The sequence below is a fragment of the Bufo gargarizans genome, chromosome 3 (assembly GCF_014858855.1).
Source record: "Bufo gargarizans isolate SCDJY-AF-19 chromosome 3, ASM1485885v1, whole genome shotgun sequence".
Lineage (NCBI taxonomy): Eukaryota > Metazoa > Chordata > Amphibia > Anura > Bufonidae > Bufo > Bufo gargarizans.
Window position 1 is genome coordinate 96418030 of NC_058082.1, and position 23648 is coordinate 96441677.

Consider the following 23648-nt stretch of genomic DNA (forward strand, 5'->3'; position numbering starts at 1 on the left):
AAGAAAAGGTCCTGCATGCAGAACTTTATTTTTCTGTTCCTCTGAAAAACTGAAAAATAAAGGTGATGTGAACCCAGCCTAAAACCTCATGTATTTTGCGGTCCGCAAAAAACTGATTTGCAAAAAATATGAATGACATCCGTGTGCATTCCGTATTTTGCAGAACAGAACAGCTGGCCCGTAATAGAACAGTCCTATCCTTGTCTGTAAGGCCTCATGCACACGACCGTTGTGTGCATCCGTGGCCGTTGTGCCGTTTTCCGTTTTTTTTCACGGACCCATTGACTTTCAATGGGTCCGTGGAAAAATCGGAAAATGCACCGTTTGGCAGCCGCATCCGTGAGCCGTGTTTCCTGGCCGTGAAAAAAATATGACCTGTCCTATTTTTTTCACGGCCAACGGTTCACGGACCCATTCAAGTCAATGGGTCCGTGAAAGAACACGGATGCACACAAGATTGGCATCCGTGTCCGTGATCCGTGGCCGTAGGTTAGTTTCATACAGACGGATCCGAAGATCCGTCTGCATAAAAGCTTTTTCAGAGCTGAGTTTTCACTTCGTGAAAACTCAGATCCGACAGTATATTCTAACACAGAGGCGTTCCCATGGTGATGGGACGCTTCTAGTTAGAATACACTACAAACTGTGTACAAGACTGCCCCCTGCTGCCTGGCAGCACCCGATCTCTTACAGGGGGATATGATAGTACAATTAACCCCATCATATCCCCCTGTAAGAGATCAGGGCTGCCAGGCAGCAGGGGGCAGACCCCCCCCCCCCCTCCCCAGTTTGAATATCATTGTGCGGCCCCCCCCTCCCCTGTTGTTAACTGTTGGTGGCACAGTGTGCGCACCCCCCTCCCTCCCTCCCTCTATTGTTTTAATACATTGGGGCCAGTGTGCGCGCGCCCCCCAACCCCCCCTCCCTCCCTCTATTGTTTTAATACATTGGGGCCAGTGTGCGCGCGCCCCCCCAACCCCCCCTCCCTCCCTCTATTGTTTTAATACATTGGGGCCAGTGTGCGCACCCCCCCCAACCCCCCCCCCCCTCCCTCCCTCTATTGTAATCATCATCGGTGGCAGCGGAGTAGAAGATTTTCATACTTACCTGGCTGCTGGCTGCTGCGATGTCTGCGTCCGGCCGGGAGCTCCTCCTACTGGTAAGTGACAGGTCTGTGCGGCGCATTGCTGTCACTTACCAGTAGGAGGAGCTCCCGGCCGGACGCAGACATCGCAGCAGCCAGCAGCCAGGTAAGTATGAAAATCTTCTACTCCGCTGCCACCGATGATGATTACAATGGGGGGAGGGAGGGGGGTGGGGGGGTGCGCACACTGGCCCCAATGTATTAAAACAATAGAGGGAGGGAGGGGGGGTTGGGGGGGCGCGCGCACACTGGCCCCAATGTATTAAAACAATAGAGGGAGGGAGGGGGGTTGGGGGGGCGCGCGCACACTGGCCCCAATGTATTAAAACAAGAGAGGGAGGGAGGGGGGGTTGGGGGGCGCGCGCACACTGGCCCCAATGTATTAAAACAATAGAGGGAGGGAGGGGGGTGCGCACACTGGCCACCAACGAGTTAACAACAGGGGAGGGGGGGCCCACTGGCCACCAATGAGTTAAAAACAGGGGGGGGGGGTCTGCCCCCTGCTGCCTGGCAGCACCTGCCAGGCAGCAGGGGGCAGTCATGTACACAGTTTTTTTGTATATTCTAACCTGAAGCGTCTCCATCACCATGGGAACGCCTCTGTGTTAGAATATACTGTCGGAAATGAGTTTCACGATGTAGCTCATATCCGACAGTATATTCTAACATAGAGGCGTTCCCATGGTGATGGGGACGCTACAAGTTAAAATATACCATCGGATTGGAGAAAACTCCAATCCGATGGTATAACAGAACTCCAGACTTTACATTGAAAGTCAATGGGGACGGATCCGTTTGAAATGGCACCATATTGTGTCAACATCAAACGGATCCGTCCCCATTGACTTGCATTGTAATTCAGGACGGATCCGTTTGGCTCCGCACGGCCAGGCGGACACCAAAATGACTTTTTTTTTCATGTCCGTGGATCCTCCAAAAATCAAGGAAGACCCACGGACGGAAAAACGGTCACGGATCACGGACCAACGGAACCCCGTTTTGCGGACCGTGAAAAAAAACGTCCGTGTGCATGAGGCCTAATGCAGACAATAATAGGACATGTTATATTTTTTTGTGGAATGGACATACGGACACTGAGTGCACATAAAGTAACTTTCATGTTTTTTTGCAGACCCATTAAAATGAATGGGTCCGCAAAAAAAAAAACGGAACGGAAAGAAAATACGTTTGTGTGCATGAGCCCTAAGCTAAACCTTCTGGAAATGATACAGAGATGGCTCTGCAGAAGCTTCTGATATCTAATCTCACAAAGCATCGCTTAGCCTGGTTACAATTGTATTCAGTTTGTCAGCTGAAAAGAGGACTCTGAATGTAACAACAGCGTTCACGCACAGCAAGCTAAGGCCAAGTTCACACTTCATTGTTTAGCAGTGGTTTCCATCAGTGATTGTGAGCCAAAACCAGGAGCGGGTCAAAAACACAGAACAAGCACAAATCTTACCATTAGGGCTCATGCACACGGTCCGCAATGCACGGGCACTGACCGTCGGGCCGCCAGATGTGGATCGCTGGCACATTCACTTAAAAAAAGTAGTACTTCTGTGGGCTTCCGATTCGTGCCTCTGTTTTGCACCGCACCTCAAGTGAATGGGTCCGCATCGGTGATGCGGGGTGCACACGGCCAGTGCCCGTGTATTGTGGACCTGCTGTGTGCGGGCCGCAATATGGCCACGGCCGGGCAACGGCCGTGTGCATGAGCCCTTATATTTTTTCTCTGTAGGCTTCACTTATGGTTTTGGCTCAGAATCACTGATCAAGACCCTTAAGGGTCAAAGTATATTAGAAAATTGTAGAACTTTTCACTTGTGCAGTTTTAGGCCTCATGCACACAACCGTTTTTTTTAAGGTCCGCAGGTCCGTGATCCGTGACCGTTTTTTCGTCCGTGGGTCTTCCTTGATTTTTGGAGGATCCACGGACATGAAAAATGAAAAAAAAATCTAAGTCAAGTTTGCCATTGAAATGATAGGAAAAAACGGACACGGATCACGGACACGGATGACAATCTTGTGTGCAACCGTTTTTTTTCACTGACCCGTTGACTTGAATGGGTCCGTGAACCGTTGCCCATGAAAAAAATAGGACAGGTCCTATTTTGTTCACGGCCAGGAAACACGGATCACGGATGCGGCTGCCAAACGGTGCATTTTCCGATTTTTCCACGGACCCATTGAAAGTCAATGGGTCCGCGAAAAAAAACGGAAAACGGCACAACGGCCACGGATGCACACAACGGTCGTGTGCATGAGGCCTTATCTGAATACAAAAAAAACATTTAATTGTTTACAGCTATAGAAAACCTAAAAAACATTAAACTGTTAGGATAGTTTCTGTCACGACCATGGTCATGACTCCTGAACCGCAGGCTGTTGCCTGCGGTTTGGTTGTTAAACCACAGGTGAGGGCTGCTAGTATGTTGCCTCACTTGTGGTTGCCGCGGGCAACAAGTTGTTTTGTATTGTCGCAGTATAGCAGCCTGAGCTGGTGCTAGGCAGCTTGCTGCAATGTGCATGCGGTTGCACCTGGCAAACTGTCTTTGTTAGGTGTGTCTTTTGTATGTCTGGTGTGCACAGGGTTTTAGTTATGTGTGCACTTTCCCCTTTAAGTGGCTGTCTTCCCTTCCCTGGTCTGAGAAGGGTTAATTCCCTTCCTAGTCTGTGAGCACTGGGTGTGTCTGATTGTGGGTGTGGCTACATGGGCTATTTAACCTCAGTTGAGACCTGATGTCTGAGGGGGTACTCCAGCCTTGTTTGTAAGCTGGAGGCACCCTCCTGGTCCCTTATACTATCTGCCAGTGAGGGCCACCCTTGTGGTCATAAATGTTTTATGTGATGTTTAGTTGAGGTTGTTTTCCTTTTTATATTTTATGCACCTACGGATCTGGGTTCCTGTGTGTTTGTGTGTGTGCTGTGTCCATTTATGTTTGGGTGTGGACACTAGTTTGTATTGCACGGGATCCAGTCAGTGGCAGGTAGGTATGGAAGTTCACCATCACTTTTCTGGTCTAGGGTCATGTTCTCACTGATGGCATAGGTTTCTATTACCATTTTTGACTTATGGATCCATGGATCCATTTTTATAAAGTTACAATATATATATTTTTTTTTGTGTTCTAGCAATATAGAAGGTATTTTGTATGGGGTTGTGCATATATTGTTAATGGTGAAGGCTATATGGGGCTCTATACTATGCTGCTCTGCCTGTATATATTACTCTGATATGCTGTATGATTGAGCTGACTATTGGCAATTTTGATCTTTGTGCCCCCCATATATTGTCCTTCACATGTGGTTATCTTTCCACTGTCCTCTATACATTGTCTCCACCTGGCATATGCGCATCGCTTTGGTGCGCTGTCTGGCTGGCATTGTAGGGACGCTCCTATACCTGGCTGTCTCAGGGCCGGCCGACGTGTGTGTCATGTGATCGGACCCGGGGCGGGGAGGTGTGGCTGCATGACGTTAGATGCGGCTCCCTCCCTCCTCCTGGTCTGGTCATGTGACACGGTGGGCGTACCTTGCTCTGTAGGCTGGGTGGCGCGTCTTTATGATGTCATCCCTGCAACACTGGGCGGATGCGCTAATCAGCTGCCAGCTGTGGACCACACCATTTAAAGGGAGTCTGTCACCACATTTCAGCATATTAGACTGATCAAATAGGGTTATATGATCCACCCAGAACATAAAAACTGTACCTTTGTTGTAGAAAACAGACTTTTCTTTTAGCCGAAAATGAACTTATAAGATTATGTTATGAGCCCTCTCAAGTGCCCAGGGTGGTGTCTCAATCCTCGGAGCCCCAGGCAGCACCTCCTAAACGGCTCATAACCCCGCCCTCCGTGCGCCTCTGCCCGCCTGTTTACTCCCCTCCCCTTTTTCCACTGCGGCTGTGCGGTCCAAATCGTAGCGGGCGCATGCGCAATGCGATGCCTGCTCCTGGCAGGGCATCGCAATACCTACTGCGCATGCGCCCCCGCTACAATTTGGACCACACAGCCGCAGTGGAAAAGGACAGGGGAGGGGAGTAAACGGGCGGGCAGAGGCGCACGGAGGGCGGGGTTATGAGCCGTTTAGGAGGTGCTGCCTGGGGCTCCGAGGATTGAGAGACCGCCCTGGGCACTTGAGAGGGCTCATTAACATAACCTTAAGTTCATTTTCGGCTAAAAGAAAAGTCAGTTTTCTACAACAAAGGTACCGTTAAGTTCTGGGTGGATCATATAACCCTATTTGATCGGTCTAATATACTGAAATGTGGTGACAGACTCCCTTTAAGGACGAACTCAGTTTGTTACTTTACCTCCTGACGAAGCCTCTCCAGGTGAAACGTACGTCGAGGTGCAGCTTTTGGTCACACGCTCTGGGTCCAGCATATCATGGGTAATACATGTTTTGTTGTTTAGCTCAGTTAGTTGTTACATTTCTTTTTATATCTCTATTGCAACCTGCACTTGGCACACTTGCCTCTGTCTGTATTGTACAGTTCAATGGCTATGTGCATATCTTATGCAGCCATCCCAGGTCTTTGGGTGGGCTAGTTTGCCTTGTGCTATTTGTACATTTTTTCATTTATCTTTCTGTGCATGCAACATACATACCAGTACATGTTACTTTGAGTGAACCTACAGTTATCACAATTTTCATGCTGATGTATACCTAGGGCTGTGACATCTTTTTCCCTGCCAGTTGGGTGTTTGGGAGAGAGGTTGTATCTGACCTCCTTACATGAGGTCTCCCCCCTCCTGTACACTTGTGCCTTATGTTTCATATATTGTTTGCTATGTGATCATGTCTCAATAAATTACATATATTTTATATGTGTGTCTCCCACTTTTCTTTGGGGTTATTGGTTCTGTTTTTGGGTTGGCTCAGTATATTATACTAGACCCCAGTGTAATCTATACATTATATGTGAGTTTTTTTCTTACAGGTTGGTCTAAATGGAAGTTCTTTTCATCCTCCTGCCATATCCATAGGCTGTTCATGTTCCTATCCCCTTGCAGCTTGGCCACTTTAGACTCCTGTTTCTCTGCATCCAGGAGGAACGGGCTGTCTACCCAGCTCCTAGCTCAGGGATCTGCAGAGGGTCAGTAGGGATCCGAGGTTCCTGAGCATGAGCCCTCCTACCTTCAAGGTCGGCTCATGTAGCTAGGAGTCAGGGTCAGATTAGGGAAGCTCTTGGAGGTGACCTGCTCCCTAATTCTGTGGTCCTGGCTAAGTAGCGACCTACCATCTTCTGGCATCGCATGGCTAAGGGTTTTCCCCATCCTCAGCCGTGACAGTTTCACACTAGTGGCGCAGCCTTTCGGCATAGAATGCCGGGAATCAGCCGGACAAAAACAGGGTTCCAGCCGGATCTCATTATAGTTAATGGGGCCGGACCAGCCTGCTGCATCTGTAAATGCTCGTGCGAAACTAGCCTTATATGAAATGTTATATTCTGAGAATTACAATATCATCAGCATCTAGCAATTCATTCACCATAATATGTCGCATAGAAAGGCAAATCTCATTCAATATTTGGTAACTCGCCCCTTACAAAGGTTAAAAGGAGTCCTGTCTCACTTTCAAGTTATATTCAGACTGACCAAAACAGGATGCTGGGGCCCACACACAGCAAAGTTAGAGATTTCAGGTGGCTGTTCAGTGGGTGCCACTGCGCCCCCTAGTTCATCATCTGTAGGGCTCAGTTCCAATCACCATATTCCTCAATACAACAAATGTTTACTATATATTAGTAGTTTTATATTTTATAGCTATAAAGCCACATCTAGACTACAACTTATTCGAAAGCAGTTTGTATTTTTATTTTCTATTTTTGCAGATGACACTAAGCTATGTAGAGCTGTACAGTCTATGGAAGATGTCCATAAACTACAAGCTGACATGAACACTCTGAGTGATTGGGCATCAAATGAGGTTCAATGTGGAAAAATTTAAAGTTATGCATCTTGGTAGTAATAATCTGTGTTTCATATGTCCTAGGTGATGTAACACTGGGAGAGTCACTTATAATGAAGGCTTTGGGTGTCCTTGTAGATCGTAGACTAAATTACAGCATACAATGTCAATCAGCTACTTCTAAGGCCACCAGGATATTGTCATGCATTAAAGGAGGCATGGACTCGCGGGGCAGGGATGCAATACTACCACTTTACAAAGCGTTGGTGCGGCCTCATCTGGAATATGCAGTCCTGGGCACCAGTACATAGGACGCACTGCAGCTGGAAAAAGTACAGAGGAGAGCGACTAAACTGATAAGGGGCATGGAGGGTCTTAGTTACTAAGGGGGGACATGATTAACCTATGCAAATACAGTCATGTCCATAAATATTGGGACAGACACAATTCTAACATTTTTGACTCTATACACGACCACAATGGATTTAAAATGAAACAAACAAGATGTGCTTTAGGCCTCATGCCACGATCGTTCCGTTTTATTGCGGATCCGCAAAACACGGAAGCTGCCCATGTGCCTTCCGCAACTTGCGGAACGGAACAGGCATCCCGTTGTAGAAATTCCTATTCTTGTCCGCAAAACTGACAAAAGGACATTTTTTATTTTTTTTTTGCGGCGCCACAGAACAGAGCAACTGATGCGGACAGCAGTCCATGTGCTGTCCGCATCTTTTGCGGCCCCATTGAAGTGAATGGGTCCGAACTCAAGTTGCAAAAACTGTGGCTCGGATGCGGACCAGAACAGCGGTCGTGTGTATGAGGCCTTAACTGCAGACTGTCAGCTTTAATTTGAGGGTATTTACATCCAAATCAGGTTAACGGTGTAGGAATTACAACAGTTTGCATATGTGCCTCCCACTTGTTAAGGGGCCAAAAGTAATGGGACAATTGGCTTCTCAGCTGTTCCATGGCCAGGTGTGTGTTATTCCCTCATTATCCCAATTACAATGAGCAGATAAAAGGTCCAGAGTTCATTTCAAGTGTGATATTTGCATTTGCAATCTGTTGCTGTCAACTCTCAAGGTGAGATCCAAGAGCTGTCACTATCAGTGAAGCAAGCCATCATTAGGCTGAAAAAACAAAACAAACCCATCAGAGAGATAGCAAAAACATTAGGCGTGGCCAAAACAACTGTTTGGAACATTAATAAAAAGGAACGCACCGGTTAGCTCAGCAACACCAAAAGACCCGGAAGACAACTGTGGTGGATGACCAAAGAATTCTTTCCCTGGTGAAGAAAACACCCTTCACAACAGTTGGCCAGATCAAGAACACTCTCCAGGAGGTAGGTATATGTGTGTCAAAGTCAACAATCAAGTGAAGACTTCACCAGAGTGAATACAGAGGGTTCACCACAAGATGTAAACCATTGGTGAGCCTCAAAAACAGGAAGGTCAGATTAGAGTTTGCCAAACGACATCTAAAAAAGCCTACACAGTTCTGGAACAACATCCTATGGACAGATGAGACCAAGATCAACTTGTACCAGAGTGATGGGAAGAGAACAGTATGGAGAAGGAAAGGAACTGCTCATGATCTAAGCATACCACCTCATCAGTGAAGCATGGTGGTGGTAGTGTCATGGCGTGGGCATGTATGGCTGCCAATGGAACTGGTTCTCTTGTATTTATTGATGATGTGACTGCTGACAAAAGCAGCAGGATGAATTCTGAAGTGTTTGGGCAATATTATCTGCTCATATTCCAAATGCTTCAGAACTTATTGGACAGCGCTTCACAGTGCAGATGGACAATGACCCAAAGCATACTGCAAAAGCAACCAAAGAGTTTTTTAAAGGAAAGAAGTGGAATGCTATGCAATGGCCAAGTCAATCACCGGACCTGAATCTGATTGAGCATGCATTTCACTTGCTGAAGATAAAACTGAAGGGAAAATGCCCCAAGAACAAGCAGGAACTGAAGACAGTTGCAGTAGAGACCTGGCAAAGCATCACCGGGGATGAGACCCAGCGTCTGGTGATGTCTATGCATTCCAGACTTCAGGCTGTAATTGACTGCAAAGGATTTGAAAACAAGTATTAAAAAGTGAAAGTTTGATTTATGATTATTATTCTGTCCTATTAATTTTTGGTCCCTTAACAAGTGGGAGGCACATATGCAAACTGTTGTAATTCCTACACCGTTCACCTGATTTGGATGTAATTACCCTCAAATTAAAGCTGACAGTCTGCAGGTAAAGCAGATCTTGCACGGTTCATTTCAAATCCATTGTGGTGGTGTATAGAGCCAAAAATGTTAGAATTGTGTCGATGTCCCAATATTTATGGACCTGGCTGTATATAAATGGGCCATACCAAAAATACGGTGAAAATCTGTTCCGTGTAAAATGCCCTCAAAAGACAAGGGGGCACTGCCTCCGACTGGAGAAGAAAAAGTTCAGTCTCCAGAAGTGTCAAAGCTTCTTTACTATAAGAACTGTGAATCTGTGGAATAGACTTCCTCAGGACGTGGTCACAGCAGGAACAGTGGACAGTTTTTAAAAGGGTTTAGATGGATTCTTAAAAAGTAAATGACATTAATGCTTATGAAAATGTGTAGAAATCTGAGTCTCACTTCCTTCTGGGATTCGCGTCCCCACTGATCCCTTGGTTGAACTTGATGGACTTACCGTATATACTCGAGTATAAGACGAGTTTTTTGGCACATATTTTTGTGCTCAAAAAGCCCCCTCGTCTTATACTCGAGTCTAGGTCTGTATTATGGCAACTTACATTGCCATAATACAGACCATGACATGTTGGGGGCCGGAGAAGCTGTTACTTACCTTTACAGCTGCTCCGGTCAGCTCCCAGCACGTCCGCGCGGCATCTCTGTTAAGCTCCCAGTGTAAATCTCGCGAGACACGCGGGCCGCGAGATTTACACCGGCAGTAAGTACCGGCCCCTGCACAGCCTCCCCTCCGCCTGGACATCCCCCCCTCCCTGGCCAAGTATGAAGTAGGGGGAACAAAAAAATAAATAAACAACCTGATAAATATAAAAAATAAATAAATAAATGCCCAGTTGATGGGAGTCTCTCCCACTCATCCTCTGCAGCCTCTGTGGGTGGTCCCTAGTCTTATACTCGAGTCAATAATTTTTCCCATTTTTTGGGAGTAAAATTAGGGGCTTTGGCTTATGATCGGGTTGGCTTATACTCGAGTATATACGGTATGTCTTTTTTCAACCATATTAACTGTGTAACCTGGTCCCCATTCACTTCTACCAGAACACGACTGACAGAATGCATCTGCACATTGTGCAATGTTGTGCATTTATATGGATGCGGCTGATGTTGGCAAGACCATAGAAACAGTACTATCCGCCATATTCATTATTACGCCCACATTACCATGACGAGACCTTCATGTATTTAATATGGTTTATTTTAAATTTATATATTTTACTACCCGCCCCATAAATTTATATTTTACTACTGCTTCATACATTTATATATTTTACCGTCCACCTCATACATTCTTATTTTTTTTTACTGTCCATTTGTCATAGTTATATATATTTTACCCTCTGTCACACATTTTAAATAAATAAATGCAAAAAAAAAAACAAAAAAAAAACAAGGTCAGAATATGTAGGGCCACTAAATGATGGTAATGGGGTGTTGGGCACTGGGGATCAAGAGAAGGCAGAGCTCTTAAATGGGTTTTTTAGCTCTGTATATACAAAATAAGAGAGGGCATCTCATGAGGGTGGAGCCACTGGTTTAAATACCTCAGAAAATGGTGGCATTGTACCTACGCCGAGAACAAAGCCGGAAGAGCGGTGGCTGGAGGACACTCGGTTTCCAGGGGTTCGGCCACGGCCAAGCGCTCTCCCCGTAGTAGTAAATGGGAGCGCACCTTGGCCACCGGTTCCATTCATTTCTACGGGGCTGACAAAAATAGCCGAGCCAGTGCTCAGATATTTTCAGCAGCCCCATAGAAATGGATGGAAGGCAGCTGCACATGCACAGTGCACCCTCCACCACCATTCCCTGCTCCGTTCTCGGTGTAGGAAGAAGAGGTGGGACCCGCACGATATGCCCCCATTGTCTGTGATGGGAAAATCCCTTTAACTGGCTGACTGTAGATATGGTCCTTAAAAAGGACCTTTCATTGATTTTTTATTTTTTTTTTGTTCCATTAAATACTTTTCTTTGCCGGGTGCCCCTGCTGATGCTGCCTCCCTGCCTGTTTTTTTTTTAAATATCGCTTGTACGCCCCGCTGTGCCCCCCTGCTATTTTCCCGCTCAGTATGTATATACTGAGCATCGGAACAGAGAGGAGGAGACGCCAGGGTTTCTCAATGGGCATCTCCTTCTCCTTGGCTGTGCCCCGATCCAATCACAGCGGAGAGCGTCACAGCCAGGAAGAAGGTGAGCTTTTTTTGCCTACCTGCCTATATATCTAAGTAGGGTATACATGAATCAGGTGACAGAGCCTCTTTAAATGTGCACTACAGAATGTTCACACCACATACACATAGAGAAACAAAGTCCATCTCTCACAGTTATCTGCAAAGTCGCGTGTGACTTCGTTGAATAACTTTGGTAGTTGATATTTACAGTGGAGGAAATAATTATTTGACCCCTCACTGATTTTGTAAGTTTGTCCAATGACAAAGAAATGAAAAGTCTCAGAACAGTATCATTTCAATGGTAGGTTTATTGTAACAGTGGCAGATAGCACATCAAAAGGAAAATCGAAAAAATAACTTTAAATAAAAGATAGCAACTGATTTGCATTTCATTGAGTGAAATAAGTATTTGAACCCTCTAACAAAAAAAGACTTAATACTTGGTGGAAAAACCCTTGTTTGCAAGCACAGAGGTCAAACGTTTCTTGTAATTGATGACCAAGTTTGCGCACATTTTAGGAGGAATGTTGGTCCACTCCTCTTTGCAGATCATCTCTAAATCCCTAAGGTTTCGAGGCTGTCTCTGTGCAACTCTGAGCTTGAGCTCCCTCCATAGGTTTTCGATTGGATTAAGGTCCGGAGACTGACTAGGCCACTCCATGACCTTAATGTGCTTCTTCTTGAGCCACTCCTTTGTTGCCTTTGCTGTATGTTTTGGGTCATTGTCGTGCTGGAACACCCATCCACGACCCATTTTCAGTTTCCTGGCAGAGGGAAGGAGGTTGTCGCTCAGGATTTCACGATACATGGCTCCGTCCATTTTCCCGTTTATGCGAATAAGTTGTCCTGTGCCCTTAGCAGAAAAACACCCCCAAAGCAAAATGTTTCCACCCCCATGCTTGACGGTGGGGACGGTGTTTTGGGGGTCATAGGCAGCATTTTTCTTCCTCCAAACACAGCGAGTTGAGTTAATGCCAAAGAGCTCTATTTTGGTCTCATCAGACCACAGCACCTTCTCCCAGTCACTCTCTGAATCATTCAGGTGTTCATTGGCAAACTTCAGACGGGCCTGCACATGTGCCTTCCTGAGCAGGGGGACCTTGCGAGCCCTGCAGGATTTTAATCCATTGCGGTGTAATGTGTTTCCAATGGTTTTCTTGGTGACTGTGGTCCCTGCTAATTTGAGGTCATTAACTAACTCCTCCCGTGTAGTTCTAGGATGCTTTTTCACCTTTCTCAGAACCATTGACACCCCACGAGGTGAGATCTTGCGTGGAGCCCCAGAGCGAGGTTGATTGATGGTCATTTTGTGCTCCTTCCATTTTCGAACAATCGCACCAACAGTTGTCACCTTCTCTCCCAGCTTCTTGCTAATGGTTTTGTAGCCCATTCCAGCCTTGTGCAGGTCTACAATTTTGTCTCTGACATCCTTGGACAGCTCTTTGGTCTTTCCCATGTTGGAGAGTTTGGAGTCTGCTTGATTGATTGATTCTGTGGACAGGTGTCTTTTATACAGGTGACTAGTTAAGACAGGTGTCCTTAATGAGGGTGACTAATTGAGTAGAAGTGTCTAACCACTCTGTGGGAGCCAGAACTCTTAATGGTTGGTAGGGGTTCAAATACTTATTTCACTCAATGAAATGCAAATCAGTTGCTATCTTTTATTTAAAGTTATTTTTTCGATTTTCCTTTTGATGTGCTATCTGCCACTGTTACAATAAACCTACCATTGAAATGATACTGTTCTGAGACTTTTCATTTCTTTGTCATTGGACAAACTTACAAAATCAGTGAGGGGTCAAATAATTATTTCCGCCACTGTATATTACCTTACAGTGCGGCCCCAGTGATGTCTTTCCGCTTTTTTTTTTTCCAAAGGACCCCCCCTTTCATCCGCTGTGGTCCCCGTTTGTTTTGGCGCCTCATATGCTAATGAGACTTTAATTTGTCCTGGGCACGGTTATCTTCGCCCTGGCTGCGAGCACATCCAATAAGAGTGCCCCACTCTTAGCCAGGGAGAAGGAGCTCAAGTTCTCGCAAGAATCGCAGCTCCTTCTCCCTGGCTAAGAGCGGGGCGCTCTGATTGGATGCGCTTGCAGCCAGGGAGAAGATAACTGCGCCCAGGACAAATTCAAGTCCCCGCCTAGTTAAACCGAATGGCCTTATTAGCATATGAGGCGCCAAAACAAACTGGGACCACAGCGGATGAAGGGGGGGGGGTCCTTTGAAGAAAAAAATGCGGAAAGACATCAGTGGGGGCCGCACTGTAAGGTAATATAACTATTACAATACATGTATCCTGGTGAAAGGTCGTCTTTAAATATCGACTACCAAAGTTATTCAACGAAGTCACACGCGACTTTGCAGATAACTGTGAGAGATGGACTTTGTTCACACCACATACACATAGAGAAACATTCTGTAGTACACATTTTTGTCCACAAGATGGCCGCAAGCCAGATGTTAGAGCCATGTTTGGATTCTTTTGTTTAAAGGGAACCTGTCACCGGGATTTTGGGTATAGAGCTGAGGACATGGGTTCCTAGATGTCCGCTAGCACATCCGCAATACCCAGTCCCCATAGCTCTGTGTGCTTTTATTGTGGAAAAAAAACAATTTGATACATATGCAAATTAACCTGAGATGAGTCCTGTACGTGAGGTGAGTCAGGGACAGGACTCATCTCAGGGTAATTTGCATATGTATCAAATCGTCTTTTTTCCACAATAAAAGCACACAGAGCTATGGGGACTGGGTATTGCGGATGTGCTAGCGGCCGCCCAGCAACCCATGTCCTCAGCTCTTTACCCAAAATACCGGTGACCGGTTCCCTTTAAGGTAAATAGGGTAGGGGAAAAATGGGGATTACATCGCAGTGTTCAAATCTCCCTATGAAATCGGAGTTGAAGTTGCAGAAACCACTCCTATCAGGTTAAGGAGCCAATAGTCTCTTCTTAAGGAAACACCCCTTTTGTGATGTCATGTCTGCTATTTAAGTCAATGTAATGTGAATAAAGTGTAGCTCTTCTACCATGGCGGGCGGGGGGAATGAGAAGATGCTTTCATGAAACCACCTAGTGCGTCTGGTCCAGGGGCAAGTTAGGCTTGGGCCCCTCTTCCCTCAGTGCTTTGTGTGTCTTCTTATGCAGCACAAGGGTCTTTGGGCCCCCTCAGGCTCCTGCGCCCGATAGCGACTGCTACCTCTGGTCTGGTCTCATTACGAAAGCAGTCTGGCACGTGCATACTTATACTTCTAATTCATTGGGCACCACACAAACAGGATGAGAAGCGCATGAACTGACTTAGGCTCATCAGAGCCCATACATTCTAGTACTGTAAGGAGACGAATCTCCGCGCGGTATTATTCCGAAGTTTTGAATGAAGCGACTTCGGATGTAGCATCACTTCGCTAATCACGGTTATTATTTATAGTTTCACGGTAAGTCTTTATGTATACTTCACTGTCTGCCCCATCTACCAGTGTACTTTGACACATCTCTATATTTTAGTGTACATTGATATAGGTTACAGTCTGCAGTCACATTACATATGCGCCTATACTCCGGCCTAGCTGCCAGACACATGCACGCTCTAAACCCTGCGGCACACAGAACATGCACACAGTAATGCAGAGCCAGAACCTGCAGACCACAGACGTATACACTGCGCTTCATCCCCAGCAAGTGACGCAGCGAAATATACAGTCACACTGAACGTCCTATACCTCTGCTCTCCGATGTATCTGGCGGCTTTGATGACGTAGTAGTCACGTGCTAAGGTCTCAGTCATGTGACTTACCTTCTATCGTATTCCTTTACAGTAGCACGGTCCTTCTGATCACGTGACATGCGAAGTCACGTGGTACCGGATCCCAAGCTGGCTGTTGTTCGGGGCTTTGCTGCTGCCGCTCTCTGCTGTGGCGTGGGTAATGGGGTGGACGGGGATTTCTCGGGGTGGCTGCTAGTTTGTTTGCTGCAGAGGACACTGAATTAAGAGCAATTATCAGTTGCTAGTTTGCAGTGACTAGCTCGCGCTGTGTATACCCCAGTACAGTGTGCGGAGACTGGGGAGGTTTATGTCACTGCTGGCCACAGCGACCTGTCTGCTCTGAACAGTGAGAGCTGTGCTCTGATTGGTCGCTGGTTTTCTTTGAGACCAGACATATCAAACCAGTGGCCCTCCAGCGGTGGCAGAACTACAACTCCCAGCATGCCCTGGCAGCTGTAGGCTGTCCGAGCATGATGAACGTTGTAGTTTAGACCGTTTCATAATTCTGTCCCTTAGGGCGAGCAGTGCTAGAGTCATCATCGGGACAGAACCAGCGCTAGGCCAGACCTGGCATTGTCTTCTGCCTCTTTTCTATGTAGGGTGGTGTCGGGTGTAATAGAATTTGTGTGTGTGTACAATGTTTGGCTTCTGAAGTGCCGTCATCACATATATATATAATGTATGGACGTATATATGTGTGTATGTATTTCCACGATCACTCAAAAACGCAACCATCGATTTCAATGAAACTTGATATCCAAATTCCTTGCTACCTGGAAATAAATTTTGTGGGGGTCTCAGCTCTCTAGGACGTACCGTTCCTGAGATATTCCCCAAAAATGACCTGCATTATCAAAGCTGGCAAGTCTTTTACTCCTATCCCAACTGCCATACACACAGGCACATGTCCCTTATCAGCCAATAGAAGCTCTCAGGCCCTTAGTCTCCACATACACCAAGTTTTACTCCAGGTTTCCATAACAACCCAGCCATTTTTCTTCACTGCTGTAGGTCATCTTTAGGCTAGGGCTACACGGCGACAATAAGTCACCTGACACATAGGGCACAACTACACAGCTACATGCATCCATCTTGGATGGATTTTTGGCGACTGTCAATTCATAGTTGTAGCATGTCGCAGTGCGACACCATAGCCTATTATAAAAACTGTTGTGCGACATTGGTACAACAAAATGTCGTGCGACACATGTCCTCATGTAGCCCTAGCCTTAAAGGGGCAGGGCGCTGTGGAGGTCACTGTTAAGGGGGCGGGTCACTGAGGAGGTCACTCTCAAGGGAGTGGGGTGCTGTGAAGCTCACTGTTAAACGGGAGGGCTGCTGGGAAGGTCAAAGTTAAGGGGATGGGCTGCTATGGAGGTCCCATTTTAAAATGGTGGGGCACTGTAGGGGGGGGGTCAGTGTTAAGGGGTGGGGGACTGTGGAGTTCACTGTTAAAGGGGCGGGGTGCAGTAGAGGTCACTGTTATGGGGGATCCTGTCGCACACACAAACATTAAATTAAATAGATGAAATATACCCGTGCGAAGCCGGGTCCTTCTGCTAGTAATCTCTATATGAAATTTAATTTCTCGCCCAGTTTCCTTGGGGGACACAGAAGACCTTGGGTATAGCTCATCTCCATAGGAGGCGTGACACTAAGTAAGAACTGTTAAGCCCCTCCTCCACAGCTATACCCTCAGCCTGGAGAGAGAGACTGCCAGTTTTTTGCTTAGTGTCCAAGGAGGCAAGACACACGCTCTTTTCTCCTTGTTTAATTTTTGATTTTTACTTTTTCTTTTCTTTTTGTTCCAGATCATCAGGGACAACAGAGACGCACTAGACCTCTCTGTTTCTCCCGGGGTCGAGCTGCGCCAGTGCCGGTCACCCGCACTGCTGCCTCCCCCACAGAAGGCAAGGAGGACCAGGGCAGCCCAGCTCCCCTGTATCCCGCCAGCGCAAGGGTCGCCCGCACGCCAAGCCCCTCTTCCAGCGTCCTGCCACTACGGTGCCAGTAGCTGAAGGGGCGACCCTGCTGGAATGGACCGAGGGTGAAGACGGCTATGGTGAGAGATTGGCTTCTCCAGCCCTACGTCCCCCCCCCCCCCCCCCTTTCCACCACCACCACCACCCCCCGGTCTCCTGCGGGCCTGACCCCCATACTGTGCCTCTCTGAACAGCTTTCATAGCTGTGAGGGTGAATGCCTTGCCTCTGATGGCAGAGGTCATGAGTTCGAATCCCTGGACAAACCTTAACCCTTCCACTGCTGGATCTAGGCTGGCCCCTGGGGTGTCGCAGGGCGGCAATCTGCTCCCTGCTTCCCCCCCCCCCCCCCCCTGGCCCCCATAGGACAGGCAGCTGCTGTCCCCCTTTATCTTTTGATGTCCCGCCGGTATATAATACTGCGCGGGCACCCGATCTCAGGGTCCCCCCATCTCCTTACCGGAGCGTTGCTCAGGGCCTGGGGGCCCGCTCCTGACAGACCTCGCCTCCGGCCGGCATGGACAGTCCGGTGCGGCCGGGCGCCGCAATGACCTGCGGGGCCGCAATTCCGGCACTCCATTTGGGCCCCTGACTCTTCCGGCCTGCGGGGTGGCCTCCCGCGGCCGGTTTAATGCGCCGCTCCGCCTCAGTCCCGGCGGTATATAATACTATGCGGCCCCGGTCGGCCGGGCGCCGCACAAATTTAGGCCCCCGGCTTTACGGCCTACTAGGCCGCGAAATTCTGGCCTTTGTTGGAGGGGGCGGGTACTTCTCCCGGCGCGAATTCTTCCCGCCTGGGGCTTCCTCCGCCCCAGTGGATCGCAGCGCCGGCCCCCAGGCCGGCTCCCTGTTAACACTTTGGGTGCAGGCCGGCTCCCAATGGGCCTGTATGATTGGCCACCCCTTTTTTTCTTGCCTCAAGAGAATCTGTGCCCCTATTTGGTGGTTCCCCTTTAGCCTCAGAGAGGCTGTTTAAAAAAAAAAAATAATAATAATAATAATAAATAAAAATAAATAAATAAAAATAAAATAAAGAAATAGATAAAATATGAAATAATAATGAATAAACAGATGTCTAACAGATTCTTGTGGGCTGCGCAGGACGCTGCAGCCTCATCGCAGTAGTGCTGCCTGTCTGCATGCCCCCCTTCCATAGGCGGCATGGTTTCGCGCTCCCAGCCTGCGTCGCTGCCAGGTGCATTTCCCCTTTTAGGCGGTTTCTTGCCCTCTCCCGGGATGCAGCGCGGGCCAAGTGCATGCGGTCAGTTCTGTAGGCAGCATTCGTCACCCTCTCCAGGTATGGTGCCTGCCATGGGTATGACCCCCCCCCCTCCTAGGCGGGATACTGCACTCTCCCTGGCTGCGGGCTGGCCCTGTGTATGACCCACCTTCTTAGGCGGATTGCTGCAGTTTCACCGGATACGGTGCTGGCCATGTGCGCGACCCCCTTCCATAGGCGGAACGCTGCACTCTCACTGGATTCGCTGCCAGCCGTGTGCGTGACCCCCTTCCATAGGCGGAATACTGCACTCTCACCGGATACGGTGCTGGCCATGTGCACGTCCCCCTTCCATAGGCGGAACGCTGCATTCTCACTGGATTCGCTGCCGGCCGTGTGCGTGACCCCCTTCCATAGGCGGAATACTGCACCCTCACCGGATACGGTACTGGCCATGTGCACGTCCCCCTTCCATTGGCGGAACGCAGCACTCTCGCTGGATTCGCGGTCGACCATTTGCGTGACCCCCTTCCATTGGCGGAACGCTATACTCTCACTGGTTTTGTTGCCGATCATGTGCATGGTCCCCCCTTTGTCTTAGGCGGAAATCTGCACTCTCACCGGATGCGGTACTGGCCAGGTGCACGACACGCTTCCATAGGCGGAACGCTGCACTTTCACTGGATTCGCGGCTGGCCATGGGCATGACCCCCTTCCATAGGTGGTATGCTGCACTCTCATTGGATTCGCTGCCGGCCTTGGGCACGCCTCCTTCCCTCAGGCGGCATACATACACTCCCTCTGTCTGTGGTTGTTCTCTCGCCGGTGCGTTGCTGGCCATGTGCATGAACCCCTTCCATGGCGGGGTGCTTGCACTCTCGCTGGATCCGCTGTCGGCCATATGCATGGCCCCTCTTCCGTGGGCGGTGTACGCACTCTCACTGGATTCGCTGCCGGCCATGGGCATGCCTCCCTTCCTCAGGCGACATACACACTTTCTCACTGACTGTGTTTGTCTCTCGCCAGTACGTTGCTGGCTATGTGCATGATTCCCGTACATGGCAGGGTGCTCTCACTCTCCCTGGATGAGATGCTGCCCCCCCCCCCTTTTTTTCCGGGCGGCATACTGCACTCTAGCCGGATACGTTGCTGGCCATGAGCATGGCCTCTAACATGGGTGGAACGCTTGCACTCCCATTGGATTCGGTGCTGGCCTTGTGCGTGACCACCCCATTCCATGGGCGGACTTTTGCACGCTCATGAGATTCACGGCTGTCCTTGTACGTGCTGTGCTGGACTTGTACATGTCCCCTTCGTTGGCGGAGTGGTTGCACTCTCACAAAGTTCGGTGTTGGGGGAATTATTGCACGCTCTCTTAATGCTAGGATCACCCTGTGCATGTCCCCCTTTCACTAGGTGGACCTCCTGCTGGATTATATGGTATGTCCTATGTCTCTGGAGTAGGTACGGCCTTAGGCGTCATCCCCTTTTTGGGGTGGGCCTTTGCACTCTTGCCGACTGCAGTTTGCCAGGTACATTCCCCCCTTTCGGGGCGGACTGCTTACGTTCCATCGCGTGCCATGCTAGGCTTGTGCATAACTCCCTTTCAGGTTGCACTTTGCACTTCCATAGATGCTGGGGCACTCTGTGGCTGGCCCTCTTCTCTGAGTGGCTTTTTTGCAGGGAGCGGCCGTTCTTGTGCGTTGTTTGGGCCGTTTATGCCTTCTCCTCCCGTAGGTGGGTTGGCCTTCTCACTGCTTACGGGGCTGCTCGTACGTATGCCTCCCCTCCTTCCTGCGACATCCCTTTGTTCTCTTGGGTTACTTGCCGCAAGCCTTGCACTCGTCTCTACAGAGATCGTTCTGTCCACCTGACCCGGAGGGCTCTATGCTCTCTACTGCACCGAGCTGGGTGGTACTCATTCATTTCGTTGGCCCTTCCCCCCGGGAAGTGTTCGTGGTTCCTAGATGCGTGCTGTTGTCTGCAGCGCCCCTCGGATTCTTCGTTGGCTCTGTCGGGACTATGGTTCCTTCGCCTACTACCATTTCCTCCTCTTCGGATGCAGTGTGGTATGAGTCCTTCCTCTTGGCGCCCTCTACGCTTCGGTCTGATCTGCTACCAGGTTCGGGCCACTCTTCTCGGGAAGATCACCCAACTTCTCTTGGATGCTCGATTACCCAGGTCCGGAGGACCTCCACCTTGGGTTCTTCAGGGTATTTGCCTTCTGCGAGGCGATGAACCGGGCGTCTCACAGTGTAGCAGGGTTCTGCTTTTGGGCTGTCCTATGGCTTCCCTGCTGCCCACTCCTCCTTTCGGTTGGAGGGTGTGATGCCGGCCTCTGTCTCGACTACCTTGTCTCGCCGGCTCTGTTTGGCTCCCCGTTCGGTACAGATCACTCCGATGTGGCTTCTGCCCCGGCCAGGCTTCAGAGGCTGTTCCTTCACTGTCCTCCCCTCTGGGGGGAGCATGGTTGTTCATGTGGATGGTTCCGGTGTTCCTTTGGTCTCGTACTGTCTCCCTTGTTCACACTGGCTGTATTAGCTGTGTGCCTCTTGCTGGGTCTACCGCGTTCTGTCCTCCCGCTGGGTGCAGATTGCGCTTTCCATTCTAGGCTATGGTCCTGTTGTAGACTTACCTTCTGGTAACTTGGGGGGACTGCCCTTCGGTCCAGATCGTCCTTAGATCTCCCACACCAGGACTGTAGATAGTCTTCCTGTGATGGCTACATCAGCATGGACTTTAGCCTGTCTTGTCCTGGCATCTGGCGGCTGCTGGGCGGACCCTTCGGTTCCCTTCCGTCTGTCCTTCTGCTCCCCCACTCCGGGTGGATACGGGACAACGTTGCTCGGAGGCCGACGGGACCAGTTTTGCCGACCCTTCTGCCCGTGTTACTGGTCTGCGCCTGGTCACATTGGGTTTTTACCAGCTTGCCCAGGTGACTCCAGCGGGCTCGCTACTGTTCGCTCCTGGCTGTGTTTCGTCCAGGATCTGTCGTTGGACTTAGGGTTTTTTTGTCTGGGTGTCTGTGGGTAGCTGGGCATTCCCCACTCTGCCCTTCTCCCCCCCCCCCCCCATGGTTCTGTCTTTCTCCAGTCCGGCCTGGACCTGGGACTGGGACTCTTTTGCTTGAAGTGTCAAGTGTCGGCGCTGTCCTTCCTCTTCCAGCGTTCCCCGGCCCTCGGGGCCTGTCCAGACCTTCTTCCTCGGAGTGGCTCTTTGGTTCCTCTGTACTGTCCTCCGGTACCGCCCTGGGAGCTGCATGCTGAGTTCTCGGCGCTCCGATCCTTCCCTTGGAGCCGTTACAGAAGTTCTCTCTACCTCTTCTGTCCTGTACGGTTGTTTCCGTAGCCGTCGTGTCTCGGACGGGTGCCTGAATGGCGGCCCTTCTTGTTCCGAGCCTTCTGTCTTTCCCCAGGTCAGGGCTGTTCTACATCCCATGTCTTCCTTCCTTCTGAAGGTGGTGTTTGCCTATATGTTGTTTGGGCTTTGCAGTTTTGGTTGGAGATCTCCGACTCTTGTCGACGTTCGGTCTCTTGTGTTTCCAGGCGGTCCGTGCTTAGGGTTGACTGCCTCCGGGATGGCTTTTCTCAGCTTTATCAGTTTGGCTATTGCTGAGGTTGCCGCACCAGGGGCAGGGGTCTGCCTTTTGATGTCACCATTCATTTCACCAGAGCGGTCGGTGCCTCCTGGGCCGGAGGCATTGGGCTTCGGCCATGCATTTGGGCAAGGCGGCCACTGGTCTTCCTTGCACGCCTTACCGAGTTCTGCAGGGGGCTTACTCTGGCTTCTGCGGATGCTGCCTTGGCCCGCCTGGGTGTGCGGGCGGCGGTTCCTGGATGCCTTCGGGTGCTTCGCCTTGGTGCTGTGGTCCCTCCCCTTTTGGACTGCTTTTGAACGTCCCAAGGTCTTCTGTGTCCCCCAAGGAAACTGGGCGAGAAAACGAGATTTTTGTATAACTTACCAGTAAAATCTCTTTCTCGCTCTTTCCTTGGGGGACACAGCACCCACCCATTCATTTGTTTTTCTCTACACGGTTTCCGAGTTTGTGTTACCCGTTGGGTAGTTGGCTTGTTGGTTCCACTTTTGGACTTTGCCTTTTTTCACTACTTGGACACGCAACTGGCAGTCTCTCTCTCCAGGCTGAGGGTATAGGTGTGGAGGAGGGGCTTAACAGTTCTTACTTAGTGTCACGCCTCCTATGGAGATGAGCTATACCCAAGGTCTTCTGTGTCCCCCAAGGAAAGAGCGAGAAAGAGATTTTACTGGTAAGTTATACAAAAATCTCGTTTTTGTGATGTAATTGAAAACTAATGTTGTCCTTCCGTTGGTGTTCACAGAATGAAGCTACAGCGAGTGCAACTGAAGTGCAAGAATCTGCATGAATTTCTTCAAGAACTGAGCCCGGGTATCCTTGATCGACTGTACAATCATCCCGCTACATGTCTGGCTGTTTTTAGGTGAATTACCAAAGTATAACGAGTTGCTGTGATTGATTTTCTTACAGTGACTGATCTCTAATGCCATACTTTAGAAAATAGGTAGACTCAGATTTAGGGCTTGTGCACACCATATGTATTTTTCAGTCCGCAAATTACATATTCTGTCCCTTTTTTTTTTTTTTTGCAGACCCATTGAGTTTAATGGGTCTGTGATCCACATTTTGAGGCCAGGTATTGGACATATTCTATCTTCTCGCGTAACGGACATATGGAAGCGGAAAGCACATGGATCATCAAAAGATAGAATATGCCAGCAAACTGCAGACCACTGACACACTGAAGTCAATTGGTCTGCATAAACAAAAGCGGAAAGGCACACGGAATGCATCCATATTTTGCAAATCCCGTGTGAATGTCATATGCATGAGGCTTAAAAAAGGAGAGGATTACACACATGCATGACCACCCCTCTATCCTTTCTTAGGCCTCATGCACACGACCGTATGTATTTTGGTGTCCACAAAAAACGGATCCGCAAAAAAAGGATGACGTCTGTGTGCATTCCGTATTTTGCGGAACGGAACAGCTGGCCTTTAATAGAACAGTACTATCCTTGTCCTTAATGCGGACAATAATAGGACATGTTCTATTTTTTTGCGGAACAGAAACACGCACATACGGAAACGGAATGCACACAGAGTAACTTACGTTTTTTGCGGACCCATTGAAATAAATGGTTCCTTATACGGTCTGCAAAAAAACGGAACA

The 23648-nt window shown here is 49.0% G+C and overlaps 2 protein-coding genes across 3 annotated transcripts in view; one reads left to right on the forward strand and one right to left on the reverse strand.

The window, feature by feature from the left end:
• LOC122932309 (E3 ubiquitin-protein ligase TRIM39-like) overlaps positions 1-15244 on the reverse strand; it is a 42188-nt gene extending 26944 nt beyond the window's left edge. Inside the window, exon 1 of the mRNA XM_044286653.1 lies at positions 15199-15244. The gene's annotated coding sequence lies outside the window, so the exon portion shown is untranslated. The remainder of the gene's footprint in view (positions 1-15198) is intronic.
• Positions 15245-15306: 62 nt separating this feature from the next.
• Positions 15307-23648, forward strand: part of LOC122931251 (general transcription factor IIH subunit 4-like) — a 33203-nt gene continuing 24861 nt past the window's right edge. Inside the window, exons 1-2 of one of the 2 annotated variants that reach the window (XM_044285300.1) lie at positions 15307-15395; positions 22779-22898. In XM_044285300.1, the coding sequence (XP_044141235.1) occupies positions 22780-22898 (119 nt within the window). In that variant the 5' untranslated portion in view covers positions 15307-15395; position 22779. Of the gene's footprint in view, positions 15400-22778; positions 22899-23648 lie in introns of both variants that reach the window. The other variant, XM_044285301.1, reaches the window with a different exon arrangement.